The 20,887-nt window shown below is 43.3% G+C and overlaps 1 protein-coding gene across 2 annotated transcripts in view; it reads right to left on the bottom strand.

Moving 5' to 3' along the window:
• Positions 1-2,483: 2,483 nt before the first annotated feature.
• The window catches only part of POP1 (POP1 ribonuclease P/MRP subunit), a 35,006-nt gene continuing 16,602 nt past the window's right edge, over positions 2,484-20,887 (bottom strand). The window contains exons 9-16 of one of the 2 annotated variants that reach the window (XM_077493080.1): positions 19,566-19,659; positions 18,962-19,067; positions 17,487-17,606; positions 15,565-15,683; positions 13,281-13,472; positions 13,052-13,206; positions 9,459-9,773; positions 2,484-5,394 (exon numbers count right to left, since the gene is read on the bottom strand). In XM_077493080.1, the coding sequence (XP_077349206.1) occupies positions 4,767-5,394; positions 9,459-9,773; positions 13,052-13,206; positions 13,281-13,472; positions 15,565-15,683; positions 17,487-17,606; positions 18,962-19,067; positions 19,566-19,659 (1,729 nt within the window). In that variant the 3' untranslated portion in view covers positions 2,484-4,766. The remainder of the gene's footprint in view (positions 5,395-9,458; positions 9,774-13,051; positions 13,207-13,280; positions 13,473-15,564; positions 15,684-17,486; positions 17,607-18,961; positions 19,068-19,565; positions 19,660-20,887) is intronic. The other variant, XM_077493081.1, reaches the window with a different exon arrangement.

The raw sequence follows: 20,887 nt of genomic DNA, 5'->3' as shown, positions 1-20,887 counted from the left end.
GGCCCGGATGGTTTCTCCTGCGGCTATTCTAAAACAAATTTGGGACCACTCTAGCCTTGTAACTCACACGTCTTTTTAATTCTCTGAAAGAGGGTAACCCAATAGATAGAGACTTGAACAAGGCCTTTATTTCGGTTATCCCTAAACCAGGGAAGGATAGGAGTGATGTGGGAAATTATCGCCCCATCTCTCTCATCAACAATTGCATTAAGATCATGACCAAAGTCCTGGCGAACAGAATGTCAGAATTTATAGCGAAATATATCAATGAACAGGCAGGCTTTATACCGGAGAGACAGGGCCGGACCAGGTCAGAAGGGCCCTAAATATCTTATCACTTCTGAACTTCAATTGGGATAGAGGGACCCCACAAGAAGGCTTCCTGGCATCTATCGACCTACAGAAACCTTCGATAGTGTCCTGGCCTTATCTCTGATATATATTAGAAAGGTGGGTTTTGACCCCAACCTTTTTGGCATCATACACTCTCTATACTGCTCCCCGAGTGCACAAATACGCCTCATGGGATACTACACGAGTTTAATATACATAAAGGCATGAGACAGGGCTGCCCACTATCTCCACTCATTCGCGATTGCCATTGAAACACTAGCTATAGCCATTAGAGCCGATCTGAACATTAAAAGGAATGGTATGCAGACCCCATGAACATAAGTGTTCACCGTTTGCGGACAACATGCTATTCTTCGTTACGTCCCCCCTAATATCCACACCCAATCTATTACGAACGCTCAAGGACTTTGGTTCCCTCTGGGGTCTCACAGTGAATTTATCCAAATCAATGGCTCTTAACAGCTCTGTCCCAGGCCACTGGCTGGATCAACCGAAACATTTCCCCTTTACTTGGACTAAGGATTCTATACCATACCCAGGTATCACACTCCCCAGTAAGGTGGACAGACTCTTTGCTGCAAACTACCAGCAGATTTTCAAAAAATTGGAAGGGGACCTCAGGGCATGGTAATTTTCACACACAACCATCTCTAGTGTTCACATAGAATGGTCCGAAAGAGAAAATAGCCAGCGAGTGGCAGTTGTGTGGAGAAAAAATGCATTGTTGATGTCAGAGGAGAATGGGCAGACTAGTTCAAGATGATAAAAAGGCAACAGTAACTCAAATATCAACTCATTACAACCAAAGTATGCAGAATACCATCTCTGAACACACACATCAAACCTTGAAGCAGATGGGCTACAGCAGCAGAAGACACCAGGTGCCACTCCTGTCAGCTAAGATGATAAAGCCGAGGGTACAATTCGCACAGGCTCACCAAAATTGGACAATAGAAGATTGGAAACATGTTGCCTGGTCTGATGATTGTCAATTTCAGCTGTGACATTCAGAATTTGTCATAAACAGCATGAAGGCATGGATCTTTCCTGCTTTGTATCAACAGTTCAGGCTGGTGGTGGGGGTGTAATGGTGTGGGGGATATATTCTTGGCACACTTTGGGCCCCTTCTTACCAACTGAGCATCATTTAAATGCCACGGCCTACCTGAGTATTTCTGCTCACCATGTCCATCCCCTTTATGACTACAGTGTACCCATCTTCTGATGGCTCCTTCCAGCAGGATAATCCACCATGCCACAAAGCTCAAATCTCACCACTGGTTTCTTGAACATGACAATGAGGTCCCTGTAATCCATTGGCCTCCACAGTCACCAGATCTCCATCCAATCACTTTTGTGATATGATGGAATGGGAGATTCACATCATGGATATGCAGCCAACAAATCTGCAACAACTGTGTGATGTTTTGTCAATATGGAGAAAAACCTCTGAGGAAAGTTTCCAACACCTTGTTGCATCTGTGCCATGAAGAATGAAGACAGTTCTGAAGGTAAAAGGGAGTCCAACCCGGTACTAGCAAGGTGTACCCAATCAAGTGGTCGGTGAGTGTATATTTTTGAATGCATCCTTACTTTACAGCATTACTTCACAAACTTTTGTATATCCAAATATAAATGCATTAAGGGCAGCTACCAAGATTTTTTTTTCAGAACCAAAGTTGTGTAATGAAAAATGTCCTGTCCTACAGCTTCTCTTAACCAGAAGTCCTCCGGGATTATACTGCATGATGCTCCATACAAGAGTATTCTGTAACCGATATGAGAATTATCCTGTGGCCTGACAGTAAGGTAACTCAAGACTCCAAACCAGAAGTAAACTGTTGGACATCACCAACAGAGATTTATAGAAATATAGAAGAGAATAATGTGCTGGTCGGCTAGAATTTAGATTCCAAAAAAACGAAAGAAAAAGTTAATAGGTTTCAGAATATGGCCTAATGCTGCCATCTTGTGGAGAAGAAAAGTGCAATTTTTTTTTTAGAAACGGGAATTAGAAGGCAGTAGGCAACATAGAAATTTCATAAAAAATTGCTACCAAAAAATAAATAAAAATACTGCATATGCATAATTGTATTTTACTATATACACACACACAAAAAAAAACATGCTGCTGTAAAATGTTATATATTCACATGTACACATATACAGAAAGCTGCCATACAGGTAAATTCAATATAAAGAAAATAAAAGCAATGTTACATTTCTTTAGCCAGCAGCACTGTAGATTTCAGTTTTACAACATGATTTTAATCGTCATTCATCTTCACTATCCCAAAGACCAGTTTTCATGTGCTTGAAGTGGAACTATAGTCAGAAAATAAAGTCCTGCTAGGTCACTTCTGCAGGTATTTCATAATGTAAAATATTAAAAATAAGCGTCTATACTGCACAAAATCCAGTACTGCACTGTCTCACTCTGCTCTGCACATGCTCAGTTGCTCTCCATTTTTGGCATTATACCAAAAATCAGAGCTACTAGAGGCCCGATCTGCTGACAGCCTAAAGCTTTACTGCTTTTTAGGGGCTTTAGCAAAATGGCAGCTTCCAGCAAGAAGAGACAGGAACAATGCTGGGAGACACTTTACAGCACACATTCATTTTGGAAGCATAAGTCAAGTGGAATGTATGATCCTTGCTAAAATAACTTCATCAAGTTGTTATGGATACATTTCTGCATTAAGTACATGGCCATAAGGCTAGAGGCTTTATTTTTGGTGAGCAAGCACATATTAGTATTACAAGTCTTTGCATTTCATGCAGGAAGAGTTGGACAATGGACCGCTAGAATTTGATGTGCAAAACCGGGATTAAGGACATGGAGCAGCCTCTCAGAGCTGATCTACTTCCCCTTGTAATACCACGCCTCTCTTTATAGATAAAGTATAACCCCCCCAGTGTCAGGAAATGGTAAACTCAGTCCTACAACAGCTACCTCAACCCTGGATGTGTTTAAAAGGGGGACGCTCCCTAAGATTAGGGTGCTTCATAACCACTGGAAGAGCTCTGTTATAAACCCCCCCCCCCCCCCCCAAAAAAAACAGGACCTTCATTGATCACCAGTTCTTAACACCAGCAAAAAAGAACAAACCGATTCCATATAGGAAAACTACAGAGATATTTATAGGCTAACATTTTTTCAAGAGGTCTGGTACCTGGCTGGCTGGCTGTGGCTTTAGAGCAGTATTTCTCAACTCCAGTCCTCAAGCCCCCCCAATGGGTCATGTTTTGAGGATTTTTCTCAGATGAAACAGCTGTGGCAATTACAAAGGCATTGAAACTGATCAAATCACCTGTGCAAAATAATGGAGAGCCTGAAAACATGACCTGTTGGGGAGCCTTGAGGACTGGAGTTGAGAAACATTGCTTTAGGGTTTAGGAATCTTTGACCTGGAGCAAGCTTGCATCAAGTGAAGAGGAAAGTCAGAATTCATAATCCACATCTGTCGCAGGTCAGTAACTCCTAAAGCAATCTGGTCACTGGATCAGTAGAGCCGCTAGGCATGTCGATTTTAAGAAGACATCAGCGATGGCAATTCTCAAGTTTATGTAAGTGGTAAAGTTTTTGGTTTTGAGTAAACTGAGCCAGAAACTAAGGTGGGTGGGGGTGGAGAGAAATCATACAACTGGAATCCCAAGGAAATATTGTACAAGGAGTCAACAGGAATGAGCTCAGGCATGTTTGGATACCAGTTCAAACCCACCGGAGCCATCAAAGCTAACAGTCAATCTTAGGAGGCGGAGGCATTCCCCATGCATCACGTATGCAAGGGGCATAGTGAAAAGTTTCTTGAAAGCTCCTTGACGCGATAGCTCAAACAGGTTTTGACTTGTGTGTGAACATGCCTTGGCTCATCACTAGTTAGAGCTGGGCGATTTTCACAAAAAAATTAAAAATAAATCTTCGATTTAAAAAAACAAAACAAAAAAACTCTATTCACGTTTCAAGTTTCTGTTTTTTTTTTTATGGCCACCGCGGTGGTCCTGAGGAGCTGCGGGCAGGAGTTTTTAAGCGAGGCCGCAGCCTCGTCTAAAAACTCCTGCGAGCAGCACCTCAGGACCGGCGCGGTGTCGGCGCCAGTCCGCGTGAAAAAAAAAAAAAAAAAGTAAAAATATATGAAAAAAATAATAATAATCGATTTGCTGAAATTTTTTATCGATTTGACCTCTTAACTTGATTCAAGATTTAAATCGATTTTTTTCCCCAGCCCTATCACTGGTAGTCAATGGGTAGCACCCACCGGCCTCCATTCCATTAATTAATTTAGGGTGATCCCTTTCATTGATAAACTTCTGAATCAATTTTATATTGTAGTAGCGCTTTTCAAAATCTGGCTCCAATATTGCCTTGGATCCACTTCTATTTGAAAGAATAGGGAAAGATTCTTATTTTTTTAGGCATCAATGATCAGCTTTGCAAACCTGTACTGAAGAGAGGATGGGTTTCTAAGTAACACAATACCAATTTTGTCACTAGTTTGCTGTAACAAGTGCAATAGACCTGTTAAGCTAACAAACCCTAAGGCCCCACCACATCCTGCAGCCATGGAGAAGTCACCATGCGTAACATAACCAAAAAGGAGCCTGTTGCAGTGTGTGGTCACCTCCGGTATAGGACTAGGCCACAACCCCAGTGTCAGTTGGTCACTGACTGAGAGATCTGCATTAATCTCCATCTTCTCAGAGCCTTCATGCTTAGACTTGGATTTCTGCCTTTTCCGCTCCTTCTTCTGCTTCACAATTTTACTCTTAAAAGGGTCACTGTGCTTGGGCTCCTGGGGGCCCGCAAACAACTTGTCTTTTCTCAGCTGGATGAAATCTTCCTTAGCTGGAATGCAAATCAGTGAATGCAACTCTGGGCTTCCCTTTGTCACCATCGCCAGTCTTACCCACACCAATGCCCTTGGGGAGTCTCTTAGAATGGGATTCACCAGACTCGACAGTTCTGGAGATGAGGTATGATTGGTATTCCTACCATGCGGATCAAACAAGGCAGACAGCATTTTCAACACCTTTTTATTCCTGTAAAACAAAAGTCAGAAAATATTGTAGTTCATGTTCCATTGTATATCAGAGACACTACTTTTATTTTTAATCAAAAAAAAAAAAAAACAAAAAAAAAAAGAGGTTCCTTCTAACAGGTACCAAACATTACATGGGCTTGTATGTTTTGAGTTCAAGCTACACTCCATTCCTAAACTTTATGGAAAGCATACCGACACGATTTGTACCAGCTGATAGGTAAAAAGCCCACGTGGCACCAAAATTTAACAAAGAGCGGTTATAGTCCTGGAAACAGGCATGTTAGCCCAACATCAATAGTTTGTAAACTAGTGGAGGTGATAAGGGATATCAAAGAATTTGCTGATGAAAACAGTATCGGTAGTAATCAGCATGGGTTTATGAAAGGTCGTTCTTCCAAACCAACCTGTTAACATGCTACGAGGAAGTGAGCTGCCACCTGGAGAAAGGTAGGCTGGTATCTAGATTTTGCAAACGCATTTGATACATTCCCCCACAAACCCTTAATCTACAAACTGACGTCTGTAGGCATGGACCAAAAGGTAAGTTCTTGGCTAGAAAACTGGCTACAAGGGCGTGTCAAAAGGGTAGTGATAAATAATGTGTACTCGGAGTGGTCTCGAGTGGAAAGTTCTGCCTTGGGACCAACTCTGTTTAATTTACCGTATATACTCGAGTATAAGCCGAGATTTTCAGCCTCTTTTTTGAGGCTGAAAGTGCCCCCCTCGGCTTATACTCGAGTCATCGCTGTCTGTCTGCCCGATCAGCGTGTCGAGCAGACAGACAGCGGCCATTCTAGGATTCAAAGGCCGCGCCTCCGTCTCCGCCTTCGCCTGTGATAGGCGGAACACTGAATTTCCCAGCAGTCTGTGTTCCGCCTATCACGGACGTCCTCTCATCCTCGTCCGTAGTATGAGGATGAGCGGACGTCCATGATAGGCGGACCACTGACTGCTGGGAAATTGAGTGTTCCGCCTATCACGGACATCCGATAGGCGGAACACTCAATTTCCCAGCAGTCAGTGGGAAATTGAGTGTTCCGCCTATCACCGACGGAGGCGCGGCTTTTGAATCCTAGAATGGCCACCGACGAAGAGCTGCGGGACGGGCTGGGACGCAGGCCGGGACGGGACGCAGGCCGGGACGGGACGCAGGCCGGGACGGGACGCAGGCCGGGACGGGACGCAGGCCGGGACGGACACAGGCTGGACGGACACAGGCAGGCTGGACACAGGTAGGCTGCACGGACACACACACACACACACACACACACACACACACACACACACGGATGCATGCACACACAGGGATGGATGGACACACACGGATGCATGGACACACACACACACACACACACACACACACACACGGATGCATGCACACACACAGGGATGGATGGACACACACACGGATGCATGGACACACACACGGATGCATGGACACACACACGGATGCATGGACACACACACGGATGCATGGACACACACGGATGCATGGACACACACACACACACACGCATGGACACACACAGGGATGGACGACACACAGGGATGGACAGGCATGTCTCACCCTCGGCTTATACACGAGTCAATAATTTTTTCCATTTTTTTGGGGGTAAATTGGGGACCTCGGCTTATATTCGGGTCGGCCTATACTCGAGTATATACGGTATTTATAAATGATAGAGAGGATGGGATAAATAGCTTGATCTCAGTGCTTGCTGACAACACAAAAAGGAGTAGGGCAAAAACATAACAGGATATAGCAACCTTACAAGAGGACCTGAATAAATGAATGGAGCGAGCAACTAGATGGCAAATGAGGTTTAACATTAAAAAATATAAAGTAATTCACTTGGGGGTTAAAAATATAAAATGCAAAGTTACTTGCTAGGGGGAGAAGCTCTGGGGGATTGCAGGATGGACAAGGATCCGGCCATCCTAGTAGAAGACAGGCTGAGCAATAGCTTACAATGTCAAGCTGCAACAAGCAAAGCCAGCAGAATATTAGCATGCATTAAAGTGGTTGCAAAGCCTTAAAGTGGTTGTAAACCCTTACAGACCACTTTAAACTACAGGTAAGCCTAGAATAAGGCTTACCTGTAGGTGCTTGAAATATCTCCTAGACCTTAGGAGATATTTGCAAATCGCTGTACGCGATTTCTTCTGCGCATGCGCCGGAGTTAGAAAGCGCACGCTGTGCCATTTTCTAGCTCGGGTCATGCCGTGACGCCACGCGACTCCGGCCAGTCACAGAGCTGGAGTCCGTGGCCCCGGAAGGAAGAGGGGTGAAGAATGGACGCTTGCTGCTAGCCAGGAAGACGGGACATCGCGGGATTCTCCTGCAGGCAAGTGTCACATAATGGGCTATTATGCGATGAACCAAGTCCCGCTGTCTGTCAATGGAGACAGCAGAGGGACTCAGGAGTGAGCCCGCAGGGGTGCCCACATGGAAAGCCGCTTTTCGCGAGGGCACCCGAAGTGCCGGTGGGGGGACCTCAAAAGAAGAGGATCAGAGCTGTTCTGTGCAAAACCATTGCACAGAGCAGGCAAGTTTAGGCAAATTTGTTATTTAAAAAAAATACCACTTAAAAAAAGGGGATTTACTCCAAAGATAAAATGATAATCCTGACACTTTATAAAAATCCGGGTTGGCCGCATCTGTAGTATTCCGTCCAGTTCTGGTCACCTATCCTTAGGAAGGATGTGCTGGAGCTAGAGAGAGTCCAGAGAAGGGCAACAAATGAATAAGGGGGCTGGAGGACCTCAATGAGGAACAACTACAAGCACTAAATCTATTCTCCCTGGAGAAGAGACTCTTGAGAGGAGATATGATAGCGATATACAAATGCCTCAATGGTGATCCCAGCGTGGGTATGAAACTATTCTCAGGGAGTACAAGAAGACACGGGGCCACACAATGAGACTGGAAGAGAACCAGTTTAACCTTAAGCCACATAGGGGGCTTTTCACTGTCAGGGCGGTAAGGATGTGGAACTCTTCCACAATCTGTGGTGTCAGCAGGAAGTATTGATAGTCTTAAAGGACTTAGACGTGCATCTTAGCAAACACAATATACAGGGATATGGGAAATCATACACGTGAACACACTCCCACACAAGTCAAACTGGATGGATGATTGTCTTTATGCAACTTTACCAACTAGGTGTGTGTAAAGGGAGCCGAGCTACATGGTAAACCCACTAAAACACATCAATAAATCCACAATTAACCATACAGTGCCAATTCCATGAATCAATCCAGTGTCGCCTACTTTTATTCCATATTTATCGGTGTATGACACATACACTCTCTCTCTCCCCCCTGAAAATGGTGGACAAATCATGGGTGCGTGTTATATGCTGACAGTGTACCTTGGAGGGGGAACGAGCACCACCGGAATTCACTGAGCCGTCATGTCCCGTTTACTCGGCTCTCTACACAGTCCCGACTCGGCCACCGGCACTGGATCAGTGTTCTGTCAATCAGAGGAGCTGGTCCAATGCCAATGGCAGAGGCAGGAGTGTGTGTGGTGTGTGTGTGTGTGTGTGTGTGTGTGTGTGTGCGCGCGCGCCAAGCAAGAGCAGGAGATGACAGCTCTGTGATTTCCTGCACTGTTCAGGCTGCATTAATGAGAGATTGTGAGGCTGAAAATGGGCATTAATCAGGCTGCATTGCGTCTGAAAATGGGTATCAGGTTACAGATGGGCATTGATCAGGCTGCATTGATGGGAGTTGGGAGGCTGCAGATGGGCAGTAATGAGGCTGCATTGATGGGCACTGACCCTTATTTTGCTTCAAAGTTGTTCATTTAAAAAATACGTTTTTTCCTGAAACGTCTCTTAAAATAAAAGGTGCATGTTATACTCCGATAAATAAAGTAAGTGTCCATAAATAATCCTGTGTTCCATTATTGCTTGTGCTTTCATAAATCACCTCTTCCAAACAGCATATCAAAGTAGTAACATTCTGTAAAATTATTCTGCATTTTTTGACTGAAAATGTAATAAAATCAGGAGTCTTAACTTGCATATAACAAATAAAATGTTATTATATTTGACATACCTTAACACAGAGAAACCTTGTGCTTCCTTTGGGCCGACCTCAACAAGGTTTTGTTCAGTGCTGACCACAGAACCAGATTCCAGGTTTATATCTTTGTGATGATGCAGCTGCTCTTCAGTTCTTTGGTCCTCCTCCTGTACAGATCTTTCTAGCTTTGCCCCAGCTTCACTTCCATGGTCCTTGTCCTCCAGTACAGATCTGTCCAGCTCAGCCCCAGCTCGCATCTCCCACTCTCTGGTCAGCTGTTCCCAGGGGCACAGAAATGGAGCCAGAATACCATGCTTGATGAAGTTAGTCCTCTTTGCAGGTGGGCGCCTTATATGAAACAAGAAAATCAGCTTTCAAAATGTGTGATTGCTCAAGTTTTCAAAGCAGTATTCTTTGCTTTGGAAAATGTGCATGTACTGGTGTAATTATTTTTTTTGCCCAGACATACATTAATAATAAAAAAAATTATATATATATTTATATTTATTTATTTTATTAAACACACGTAGCACCCCAGAGTTTTGTCAGGGAGCTCCTCACAAATTTACTTGTCAAGACTAGTCCTTGATAGGCATCTATTGATTTCTCCCCAAGCTTGGCCTCGTTGCGCTTTTCTCTTCTACCGCTAGGTGGCCGGGTACTTGGTGATACTAGGTACGAGAAGGGCAATCCAAAGTCAAGTTGCGGGTATCCCAGCCAATGGGCAGGGGTTTTCTTGAATCCCTTGGCCTGCTGGGAGAGCCTATATATTCGGGTGAGGTCAGTGGTCGGAGGTAGAAGGGAAGAGGTCGCCACAAAGAGACCAATCGCCTTCACCAGGGACCACAGTGAGTAGCTGAAGCAAGTACCGGAACCATAGTCTCACTGAAGGGCACGGTGTAGAATCGAGAAACTTCAGGCGGTAAGGAGGTCAGGGACCCAACCTGCGGAGGAGATGCTTGCAGAGCAGCCTTGTGTGTCAAGCCAATTAGCAGGGGTGAAACTTGAGGAGTCTCTGGATTGCCAAGCTTAGGAACCAGCAGAGAAGTGGGGGTGATGCTTGAGATACCACCGCAAACCTTGGAGGATCTCAAGGAATTCATAGTCAGTGAATCAGTGGGTCTAGTGAGAGACCAGGAGCTCAGTATTGAACAAGGAGCAGTTGAAGTGGAGATGAAAGAACTGATACGTTTGAGTTAGGAACTGTTACCATAGGAGACAGCAATTCTGCACGTGCAAAAGTGGCGTGTTGCTGGGGCCTTTCCCTGCATGGCTGTTCTATTGAAGTCTCGGAGTCTGCCAATTGAGTTTCCAACTAAGGGTGTCCTGGCCCTAACCCTCTTTACCCCAAAATATACAAGGACTGCCAAAAGAAGTAAAACCTCTTTTACATCCAAAAAGGGTCTGGCGCCCAATGACTTTCACCGTCTTTGCACTCACTATGCCTCACAACCCACCACATATTGAAGGATGTCGGCTATCGCTGGCCTTGGAGGTTCTCAGACCAAAAGAGGTTAAAGACCTTGCTACATACATTTGTGCTCATAAGTTTACAAACCCTGGCAGAATTTATGATTTCTTGGCCATTTTTTAGAGAATGAGAATGAATGAGAACAAAAACGTCTTTCACTCATGGTTAGTGTTTGGCTGAAGCCATTTTATTATCAAACGTTTACTTTCAAATCATAATCACAACAGAAACTACCCTAATGACCCTGATCAAAAGTTTACATACCCTGGTTCTTAAAGTGGTTGTAAACCCTTACAAACCACTTTGACCTACAGGTAAGCCTAGATTAAGGCTTACCTGTAGGTCCAAGAAATATCTCCTAAACCGTATATTTACCCGCTGTCTGCGGCGCGCAGGCACACTGGGCAAGCCGCAGATTGTGGCGATATGCCGCGAGTTTCGGCTCCCGTGCGCATGCGTGGGAGTGACGCCACCGCGGCTCCGGCGAATCACAGCGCCGGAGCAGAGAGACCCACCAAGAAGATGGACGCTTGGAACTACAGGGGACAGCGGTGACTTCGCTGGCTCCTGTGTCAGGTAAGTGACACATAATGGACTACTATGAGATGCATAGTAGTCCATTATGCTTTACCTTTGCAGAGAATCAAAGAGGAAGTAAACCCATCAGGGTTTACTTCCTCTTTAATACCGTGTATTGCCCCCTTTAATATCAATGACAGTTGGAACTTTGTGGTATTTGTGGATGAGGCTCTTTATCTTCTCAAATGGTAAAGCTGCCCATTCCTCTTGGCAAAAAGCCTCCAGTTCCTGTAAATTCTTGGGCTGTCTGCACGTTTGAGATCATCCCAGAGTGGCTCAATGATATCCACTCTAAAACCTTCACTGTATTCTGTTGTAGCCAATGACAGGTCAATTTAGCCTTGTGTTTTGGATCTCTGTCATCTTGGAATGTCCATGTCCCATGCACAGCTTTCTGGCTGATGAATGCAAAATGTTCCTCCAGTATTTTTTTTGATAACATACTGCATTCATCTTGCCATAAATTTTGAACAAAATTTCCTGTGCCTTTGTAGCTCCCACATCCCCAAAACATCAGCGATCCACCTCAGTGTTTCACAGTATGAATGGTGTAGCTTTCATCATAGGCCTTGTTGACTCCTCTCCAAACGTAGAGTTTATGGTTGTGGCCAAAAAGCTACATTTTGGTCTCATCAACCCAAATGACTTTGTGCCAGGTGGTTTCAGGCTCGTCTCTGTGCCGTTTGGTGTATTGTAAGTGGGATATTTTGTGGCATTTGCGTATTAATGGCTTTCTTCTGGCAACTCGACCATGCAATCCATCTTTCTTCAAGTGCCTCCTTATTGTGCATCTTAAAACAGCCACACCACATGTTTTCAGAGTTCTGTTCACTTTCACCTGAAGTTATTTGTGGGCTTCTCTTTGCATCTCAAACAATTTTCATGGCAGTTGTGGCTGAAATTTTAGTTGGTCTACCTGACCGTGGTTTGGTTTCAACAGAACCACAAATTTTCCCACTTCTTGATTAGAGTTTGAACACTGCTGATTGCCATTCTGAATTCCTTGGATATCTTTTTATATCCCTTTCCTGTTTTATACAGTTCAACTACCTTTTCCTGCAGATCCTTTGACAATTCTTTTGCTTTCCCCATAACTCAGAATCCAGAAACCTCAGTGCAGCACTGGATGAAAGATGCAAGGATCTTTCAGGAGTCCAGAAACTCATTGACCTTTTATACACACACACTAATTACAAGAAAACAGATCACAGGTGAGGATGGTTACCTTTAATAGCTATTCAAACCCCTTTGTGTCAACTTGTGTGCATGTTATCAGGCCAAAATCACCAGGGTATGTACAATTTTGATCAGGGTCATTTGGGTAGTTTCTGTTGTCATGATTTTAAGAGAGTAAACACAGTTGATTGATAATAAATGGCTTCAGCCAAACACTAATCATGAGAGAAAAAGGTTTGTGTTATTAAAATTCTCCAAAAAAAAAAAAAAAAACTGTATATTATATATATATAAAATCGCAACTTGTGTATCATTTGAGGTGTTTAAAATGTGTCTCTGCCAAGATTCCAACATCATAATGTGCTGGTGTATACCCAGTGACAACAGAAAGACAACTTACTTGGTGTATTTTTCCAGCAGCTGAGACTCTTTCTCCAGGGCAGACTGAACCCCAGCCAGGCTGTCGGGGAAGTCCCCAGGAATATGTGGTGACCCCATATACTGGAAGTGTTGCAAAGCTTGCTGTAAACCTCCAACTCGGACACCTCTGTAAATCTGTAATTTCATTATAAGTAAGGCTGTTGCACAGTAAACAGATTGCATGAATTACAAGGAATGAGAACACATACCAGAGGGATCCAGAAAGCCATGCTCCAGCCTTTCGGTAGGCAGATGTCCCAGCCACTGCCCCATCCTAGCCGATCGTTGCCTTTGGCTTTACCAGGGTGCTGAATTAATAGAATGGGAATCTTAGATTCCTTATTGCCAAGATCCAGCCGTGAACCAGGTACCAGAAGCTCACTTCTCAAACGGTTGACTTCCTGTAATACAGTTGATAATCTCTTAATATGGCCAGAGAACACAGTCAGGAACAAATAAATATTGTTAATCTAATATTTTCAAATGCAGCCATAAATTTTTAGCCCCTTGTGTCAGGTTTTTCTGGCTATCCTTATTTATTCTGTTACAGAGGTTAGAGCCGACATTCACCCACTCTCCTTATTCACAGAATAGTTTAAAGGTTTTAATCATACACAATCTAATAGATCACTACTGCAGTGCCCCTTTTAAATAATGTTCTGAGAATCATGTGTAATGGAGGATGGGTGTATACATACAGTATATTGTACATTATACTTAGAACTGAAAAAAGGTTTCTTAACCATGTAAAAGAAAATCATTCCTTTACACAAGAAAGGTGAAGGCTACAAGATCAGCAAAGCTTTATCAGTCAGAATACTGTAGCAAAATGTAACAAAGATGGAACTGCAACCATCTCAGAGATGTCCAGGCCATCCACAGAAGTGAACACCTCGACGGGAGCATCTTCCAATAAGAAGGGTTGAAGAAAATTGCCATGCAAGTTCACTGCAGTTAGCTAAAGTAGAAAGCCAAACTGGCGTGATTGTTTCCTGTGACACAATACAGCGTACACTGCAGAGGAATGGCATGTATTGGTTTCGTCCACAAAGGAAACCTCTCCTAAAGCCCATGCACAAAAAAGCCTGCCTAGAATTTGCCAGGTCCCATGCTGAAAAAGAAGACTACTGGGACTCTGGAGTGATCTGACCAAGATAAAGGTTTTTGGAACTGATGGCTTCAAACTGTATGGCATCACAAAAGTGAGGAGTACAAAGAAAAATGTATGGTGTCTACTGTGAAACATGCAGCCCCTTCTGTGGGGCTGCATGAGTACTGCTGGTGTCGGAGCTGCATTTCATTGATGGTATCACGAATTCACAGATATACTGCTCTATATTGAAAGAGAAGATGGTACCACTTTCATCACATCCAACATGACAATGATCCAAAAACACACATCTAAGGCCACTGAAGAACAGGGTGAAAGTAATTCAGTGGCCAATATGTCTCCTGATCTGGAGCCAATCGAACACCTATGGGGAATTCTGAAGAGACAAGTAGAGCATCACTCTTCATCCAGCATCCAGGCTCTAAAAGAGGTCATGGTTAAAGAATGGAAAAAGATGTTGCAATATGTTGCCAACTTGTTTATTCCATGCCTAGAAGGCTTGGCGCTGTCCTTGCAAATAATGGAGGTCATACGAAATACTAGATGTAGTAGTTTTTATTGTGGGGATGTAGTCATCTTTGCATCAATATGAGCAAAACTGAAGTTTTTGTAATCTTAAAAAAAAAAAAATCTTACTTTTCAAAAAGGGTAGTACTCATTTATGCGGAGATAGAGAATATATATATATATATATATATATATATATATATATATATATATACACACACACACACACACATATACACACACACATACACACTTTCACCTGGTTTCCACATTCTGATCTGTACTGTCATTGGCCCCATCTCAAAGTTATTAGCTTTCTCTTTCATCACTGTTCCCAAATGTTCCATAAAAGAACATATCCTGGCATCCCTTTATAAGAGTGTGCTCAAACAACCAACCAGCTAAGTCTGCTGCACCCAGTGGCCAGCAGGGATGAGTATGTGTTTCTAAAGGGGTGCCGAGGATGTAATCTTTAAAAAAAAAAAATTGTTACGTGAAGATCCAAGGCAAGGTTCTGTAATGTTAACTGTAGCTTGCCAGCCTCTCCCAAACAGCAGACAGATCAGTGATGACATCACTGCATCTCAAAAAAATAAAAATAAAATAAAAGTAATTTGTGTTGATCTGGGAAGAGATACAATAAGAGTAATTATATTCACGTCCTACACTTCAGCTTTAGGAATACGCAAGTATTTCAAATATCTATAGCCTGGTCAGTGTTACTTTAACTACCACTTAATGTCAATTACTCAGATCTGCCCATCTGTCAGTCACTGGGCTGAAAGCATTGATCAAGCCAGCGAAGACACTGCAACATAGAAGGCCTGCATGTATACACCATTGTTCCGAATCACAAGGCTTTATGTGTTATTCACCTGTTCTGTTATTTTATTGTCCGTTACTTGAGAGCGAATATCAGAAGACCAGATGAGACTTTGAGAGCATTCCACTGGAACGCCATTCACCATCAGTGACCTCACTTTTTCTCCATCTGCTGAGTCAAGAGAAAGCAGACATATCTGTCCATCAACAGACAACTCTGTGCACATCCCCAGAATACAAACAATACAAACATTGAAACAAACATCTTATTCTGAAGCATACACTTGGAATTGTTAATTCATTTGTTAGGTTATATCCAAGTGTGTATAAAGCAGATCTGCAGGCATCCGCAGAGAAGTCATGTTTTTATGCCACAGGACACCTAATGAGTTACTATGCTAGTGTAGCTCTGACATCTCCCAGACGGTCCAGCTGTGGTCACTGGTCAAACTATGGATTGTTTGAATAGTCAGAAGGAATGTTCCTAAAGATCAAAGCATTATGAGTGATTCAGAAGCTTGCCACTTTTCAGACAATGTACTTTATGGTAAATGCTTATGAACAGACTTGATAAACATTTTTTGATTATGGAGTCTCATTTGCAAACAAACCCCCCCCCCACTCGCAACGCCGCCACCCCCAAGGGAGACAGAAAGGAAGGCCCCTTATCTTAGGACAGTGGTTCTCAACTCCTGGCCAGGCAAGATAACTGAAGGGGATATCATTTGTTGCTCAGTGATTTCAGTATTCTAGTCTGCATCTCCCCAAGGCAATACCTAAAATTTGGCCTGTTAGTGGGTCTTGGGGACAGGACCCACTTCCTTATTGACCGGGAGGAGACACCCGTCATCCGATCCCATTATGTCGGTCAAGAAACAGATGGGGTAACCTATTCCCCATCCATCTGGCAGATCATATGCAATTGGACGGGCGGCCAGTTCCATACAGTTGCCCCACAGAGGACAGCGGGGGCTGTATCCATGTTCGCTGTGCATAGGGGAGCTGACACAGACCTGTCATCCAGCTGCTCAGCGGGGATCAGTGGAGAGATCCCCCACTGAGCAAGTGAACCCAGTTTCACAGTGTTTTCAGTTTGTGGTATTTGGTTGTAGTTCAGTTTAGCTTGAACAGTATAGTAGCATGTAGCGTCATAGGTTGCCATGGGTGAAGTCCACTTGCCTCTATAGTCCTTACTTCAGCTCTATTCAAAGAATACAAAATAAACCCCCCCCCCCCCCCCCCCGCATCCGCTGATCTCTGAGTTAACTGCAGAGTGGAAGGCAGCTTAGTGCTGGGTGGAGGGCAGGGGGCGGGAACTATCACAGTGATTGGTTGTTAGGTGGCCCAGAGGACACAGCATTGGGGAGTACAGAGGACACTACTGTGGGGTTTAACCTGAAGGGGGGCAGAGGACACTACTGTGACACAATATTCTTCATGCAATCTTTTTATTGGCAGCTTGATTGTTTTAAAGCCCCCCCCCCCCCCCTCCCCAGGAAATTTGCTTCCCTCCATATTTTCCAGGTAGATCTCAACCTTTGAAAGGTTGCCGACCCCACATGTAACCACATCATTGGCCTAACATTTTTCTCAAATTGATCCACCCAGTTTTACCCTCCTCTGCCACCTTACATGTAGCTCCCGCATTCCCTCACTTATCCTTAGTCCTTTTAATCTAGTACTGTTAAGCCATTCCTTTCATTACTCTCTTCACAGTACATGAGATAACGTTACATAAAACATTGATAATGATCACAAAATGGTCAAAGATGGCCAAGATGAATAGTTCAACAGACACATGAAGGGCAGACAACACTATTCCAGTTGGCCTTGCCAGGATTTGAACCTGGGTCATCTGTATGGCAAGACAGAGGCTCCCACCGAGCACAAGGCCAGCAATAGCTTGATCCTTCTACACAAACATTAGACACGTAGACAATGATATATGTATACATATAATAGCCAGAGGATTCACCTTCATACTGCTGGAGATTTGGCACAGATTTGGTCCTCTTCTTAGGTAAATTGACTCTTGGATCTCCAACTGTGAGACCCAAAACAGTTCCTGGTGGAATCTGTGCTGGTGAGGTTATTCCTGGAAATAAGTCATGTGCAGGTTTGAGAAATAGGAATTAGGTATGAAATATCCTGTTCAGTGACCAAAGTACAATTCCTCAAAGCAAAGGTTATTGAACTAGGATATCTGACGTGTGCCCCTGCCAAAACAAGCACTGCCTTCTAAAGATATGAACTGTATGCCCAAATACAGAATAGTCTTTAAGGGAGTCGGAACCTGGCAGGGGGGTGGGGAATTGTTACATTATCTAAAAACAGAACTACAAAATATTTTAGTTAAAACAGTTTAAAATACATGTACTCAAACTATATACATGCTGACTGCCTGCAGTTCCACTTTAAGTGTTCAGCATTTTTGTGCACGTTTTTGTTTTTAAAAATCTTTGGGTAGATTAATTACTAGTCTGTCTAGTTTTTAAATGTGGTGTAAAATATATATTTGCCTTGGAAAGCGCTATAGGTCAGTAGACATCAATACAATGGAACAGAAAAACGTATTCACCTTAAAATGGAAATTGATGGAGAAAATGAACCAATCAGTCCAGTAGGCATGTGAAACCACTAAAACTATAACAGAAGCTCAAAAGGAGTTTGACAACTACTGGGAAGTAGGCTGCAGAACACCAGAACAAACAACGGGGACTTTAACAGATGGCCATGCCCCTTTGAGAAACCTGTGTTGACAGCATGTCATTAAGATACTCAGACTTCAAAAGGTTCTGATCAAGAGTTCTGAGGGTATTGACTTTCATTAATGGCATACCAATTAAGGAACAGAAAATATGAAAGAGAAGCTCCACCCAAAAAGGGGAAGCTCTACTTGTTTCCACCCTCCTCCCCTCCACTGCCACCTTTAGCACTTTAGAGGGTACCTGGTTTTGACAGGTACCCGCTCCCTACTCCGGCTCAGTTTGCCATGTCAAACTGAGCCGGAAGTTCAGCCCCTTCCTTCCCGTGAAGTCTCCTAGGACACATCACAGGTCCCAGAAAACTAGGGGACCACTCACAAGGTGCAGCACGACTTGCTCATGTGCAGTTGGAAACAGGCAGTAGAGTTTCGTCTTCAGAGTGTTTGTTGTGATTTGTGAGGATTTTAGCAAATCAATAAGTTTGCATTATGGGGCCCGATAGGATACTGTCAAATAGAAAGACTCAAAACACCTGAATGGAAAGTAGACAGTCTTGTTGCAGACCAGAACCATCACTCTCCAACGGCACCATGCTAAACTTCTGATGCAAAGAACTTTAACCCACAACAATACGCTCCTTTGAATTTATTGCTGTGTGTTCATCATGCAGAGATCTGCTATTTACCCCAATGATCTGTCAGAGAAATAATAGAGAACAAAGCACCCCCAAGCACCCAGCGTGTACCTTGCAGTAAGCGAAAGAGTGAGCCCTGCTGGTCATGAAGGAGACTATTATCTGAATTCTGACTGTAGTCTTCCCACCAGCTGTGGGGTCCATGATCTTCAGTTTTCTGTGGATAAAAATGAAGAGGTTTCAAGACTACAAAACTAGCCCAAAAGTGTCTATTGAGGCAACAAACTGGAAGTATAAGGCCTTATGCACAAAGGAGGTTTTCTTTACCTCTCCCCTGGAAGTCTCTGCTCCAGGGGAGGAAAACACGCTTAAGGCCATGCTTTACATGAGCATTTATGCACAATCGTGCATTTGGTCTTGCCCAGAATAATTTATTCTGGTCATTAGAAAGCCTTAACGCACCTAAAAATGTATAGGAGCATTTGCCATTATTTCCGCTCAAAGGCTATCCTCTTCTGAATGCGCAAGTGAGGGTTTTTTTTTTCTTCTGCCTCAAAACGCCTATGCGTGCACACATAAGCTAACACAGAGGGGCATTTAGAGGCAAAAAAATAAAAAATAAAAAGGAGAAACGCCCTTAATAGTGGCATTTTTGACACCCAGCGCACATAGGGCCAAAGATGGTAGCCAACAGCATATTATAGTAAAGGCTCACTTTGTGGACTGGGGCTGGATGTAGAGCATCATTGAGTACACAGTTAGAGAGGGGGCCAACAAGGCGATACCGCACTATTTCCATAGTCAGGTCCCTGTAAAATAAAAAAAAAAAAAGGATTTAAAAAGGCAAACAAAAACATTGTAAAAAAACTTAAGCTTGGTTACTTTTCAATTCTGCGGAAGAATTACACAACACAAAGTTAAAATACTGTACTCCTTTCAACTGCATACTGAAATTCAGTGGCAAGTTTGGCAACTTCATACGACTTTTTTGCAGTATAACAATCAAATTCCACAGAAATGAACAAATAGACTTCCATTTCCAGTTATTACAATACAGCAATCATGTTTATTCGATGAGAGAGCCGGTTTTGCATTTTTTTGCACAGGTTTAAAAAAAAAAAAAAAAATAATAATTTTAGGCCCAAATATTATATAAAAATCTCAAAACATTGTACATATTTTTTTCTGCAAGCAGACACCCTAGAGCAGTGATGGCGAACCTTGGTACTCCAGGTGTTTTCGAACTACCCATGTAATAATTTCCCATGATGCTCAACTACACTGTAGAGTGCATGAGCATCATGGGAAATTTAGTTCCAAAACATCTGGGGTGCCAAGGTTCGCCATCACTGCCCTAGAGAATAAAATAGTGGTCATTCCAACTTTTTAGGTCACTTGATATAACCACAAAATTTCAGTAAAACACACAAAGTGAATTGTAGGGAAAACACACACAAACTACCCAACATTCAAACCTTAAATTTGTGGCAACAAAGCTTTAGTACCATATATTTTCTATAGGCGACACTTCAAAAGCCCCCTATACATCATCCATTTACTGTTACGAAGGAGATCTTGTACTAGCATTATTGCGCTCACTCCGGCGTGCGTGGCAATATGCAACATGTATCGCAGTCGATGGTTCACGCATAGGCACCCTCGATTTTATGTGCTTGGCTGTAACTTTGCTCATTATATAAGGAATAAGTGCCCTATGGGATAATTTCTAGGTGACAGGATATCAAATGAGACATGCAGGGTGTTAAAGTTGTGATAAACTCCCATCTCTGGTTTTTACCTATAGGTAAGCCTTATAAGCTTACCTATAGGTAGTGAAAAATCTCCTAAAACGTGCATCTTTTAGGCTAGGTTTACAGTAACACCCGGGCCGTTCCTTCAGAGCCCTGTGCTGTGAACTTCGGCTCCCGCGCACATGTGTCATCATAACTCTGGCCACGTAAAGAAGATGGGTGAAGTTGGAAGCACCTGCAGCTCGTTCTGAAAGGGCATCGTTTTAAGGCAAGTTCAACATAACTG

The sequence above is a fragment of the Lithobates pipiens genome, unplaced genomic scaffold (assembly GCF_037356315.1).
Source record: "Lithobates pipiens isolate NorthernLeopardFrog02 unplaced genomic scaffold, aLitPip1_a1.2 Scaffold_19, whole genome shotgun sequence".
NCBI lineage: Eukaryota > Metazoa > Chordata > Amphibia > Anura > Ranidae > Lithobates > Lithobates pipiens.
The sequence above is the reverse complement of the archived record's forward strand: the minus strand, read 5'-3'. Positions and strand labels throughout refer to the sequence as shown.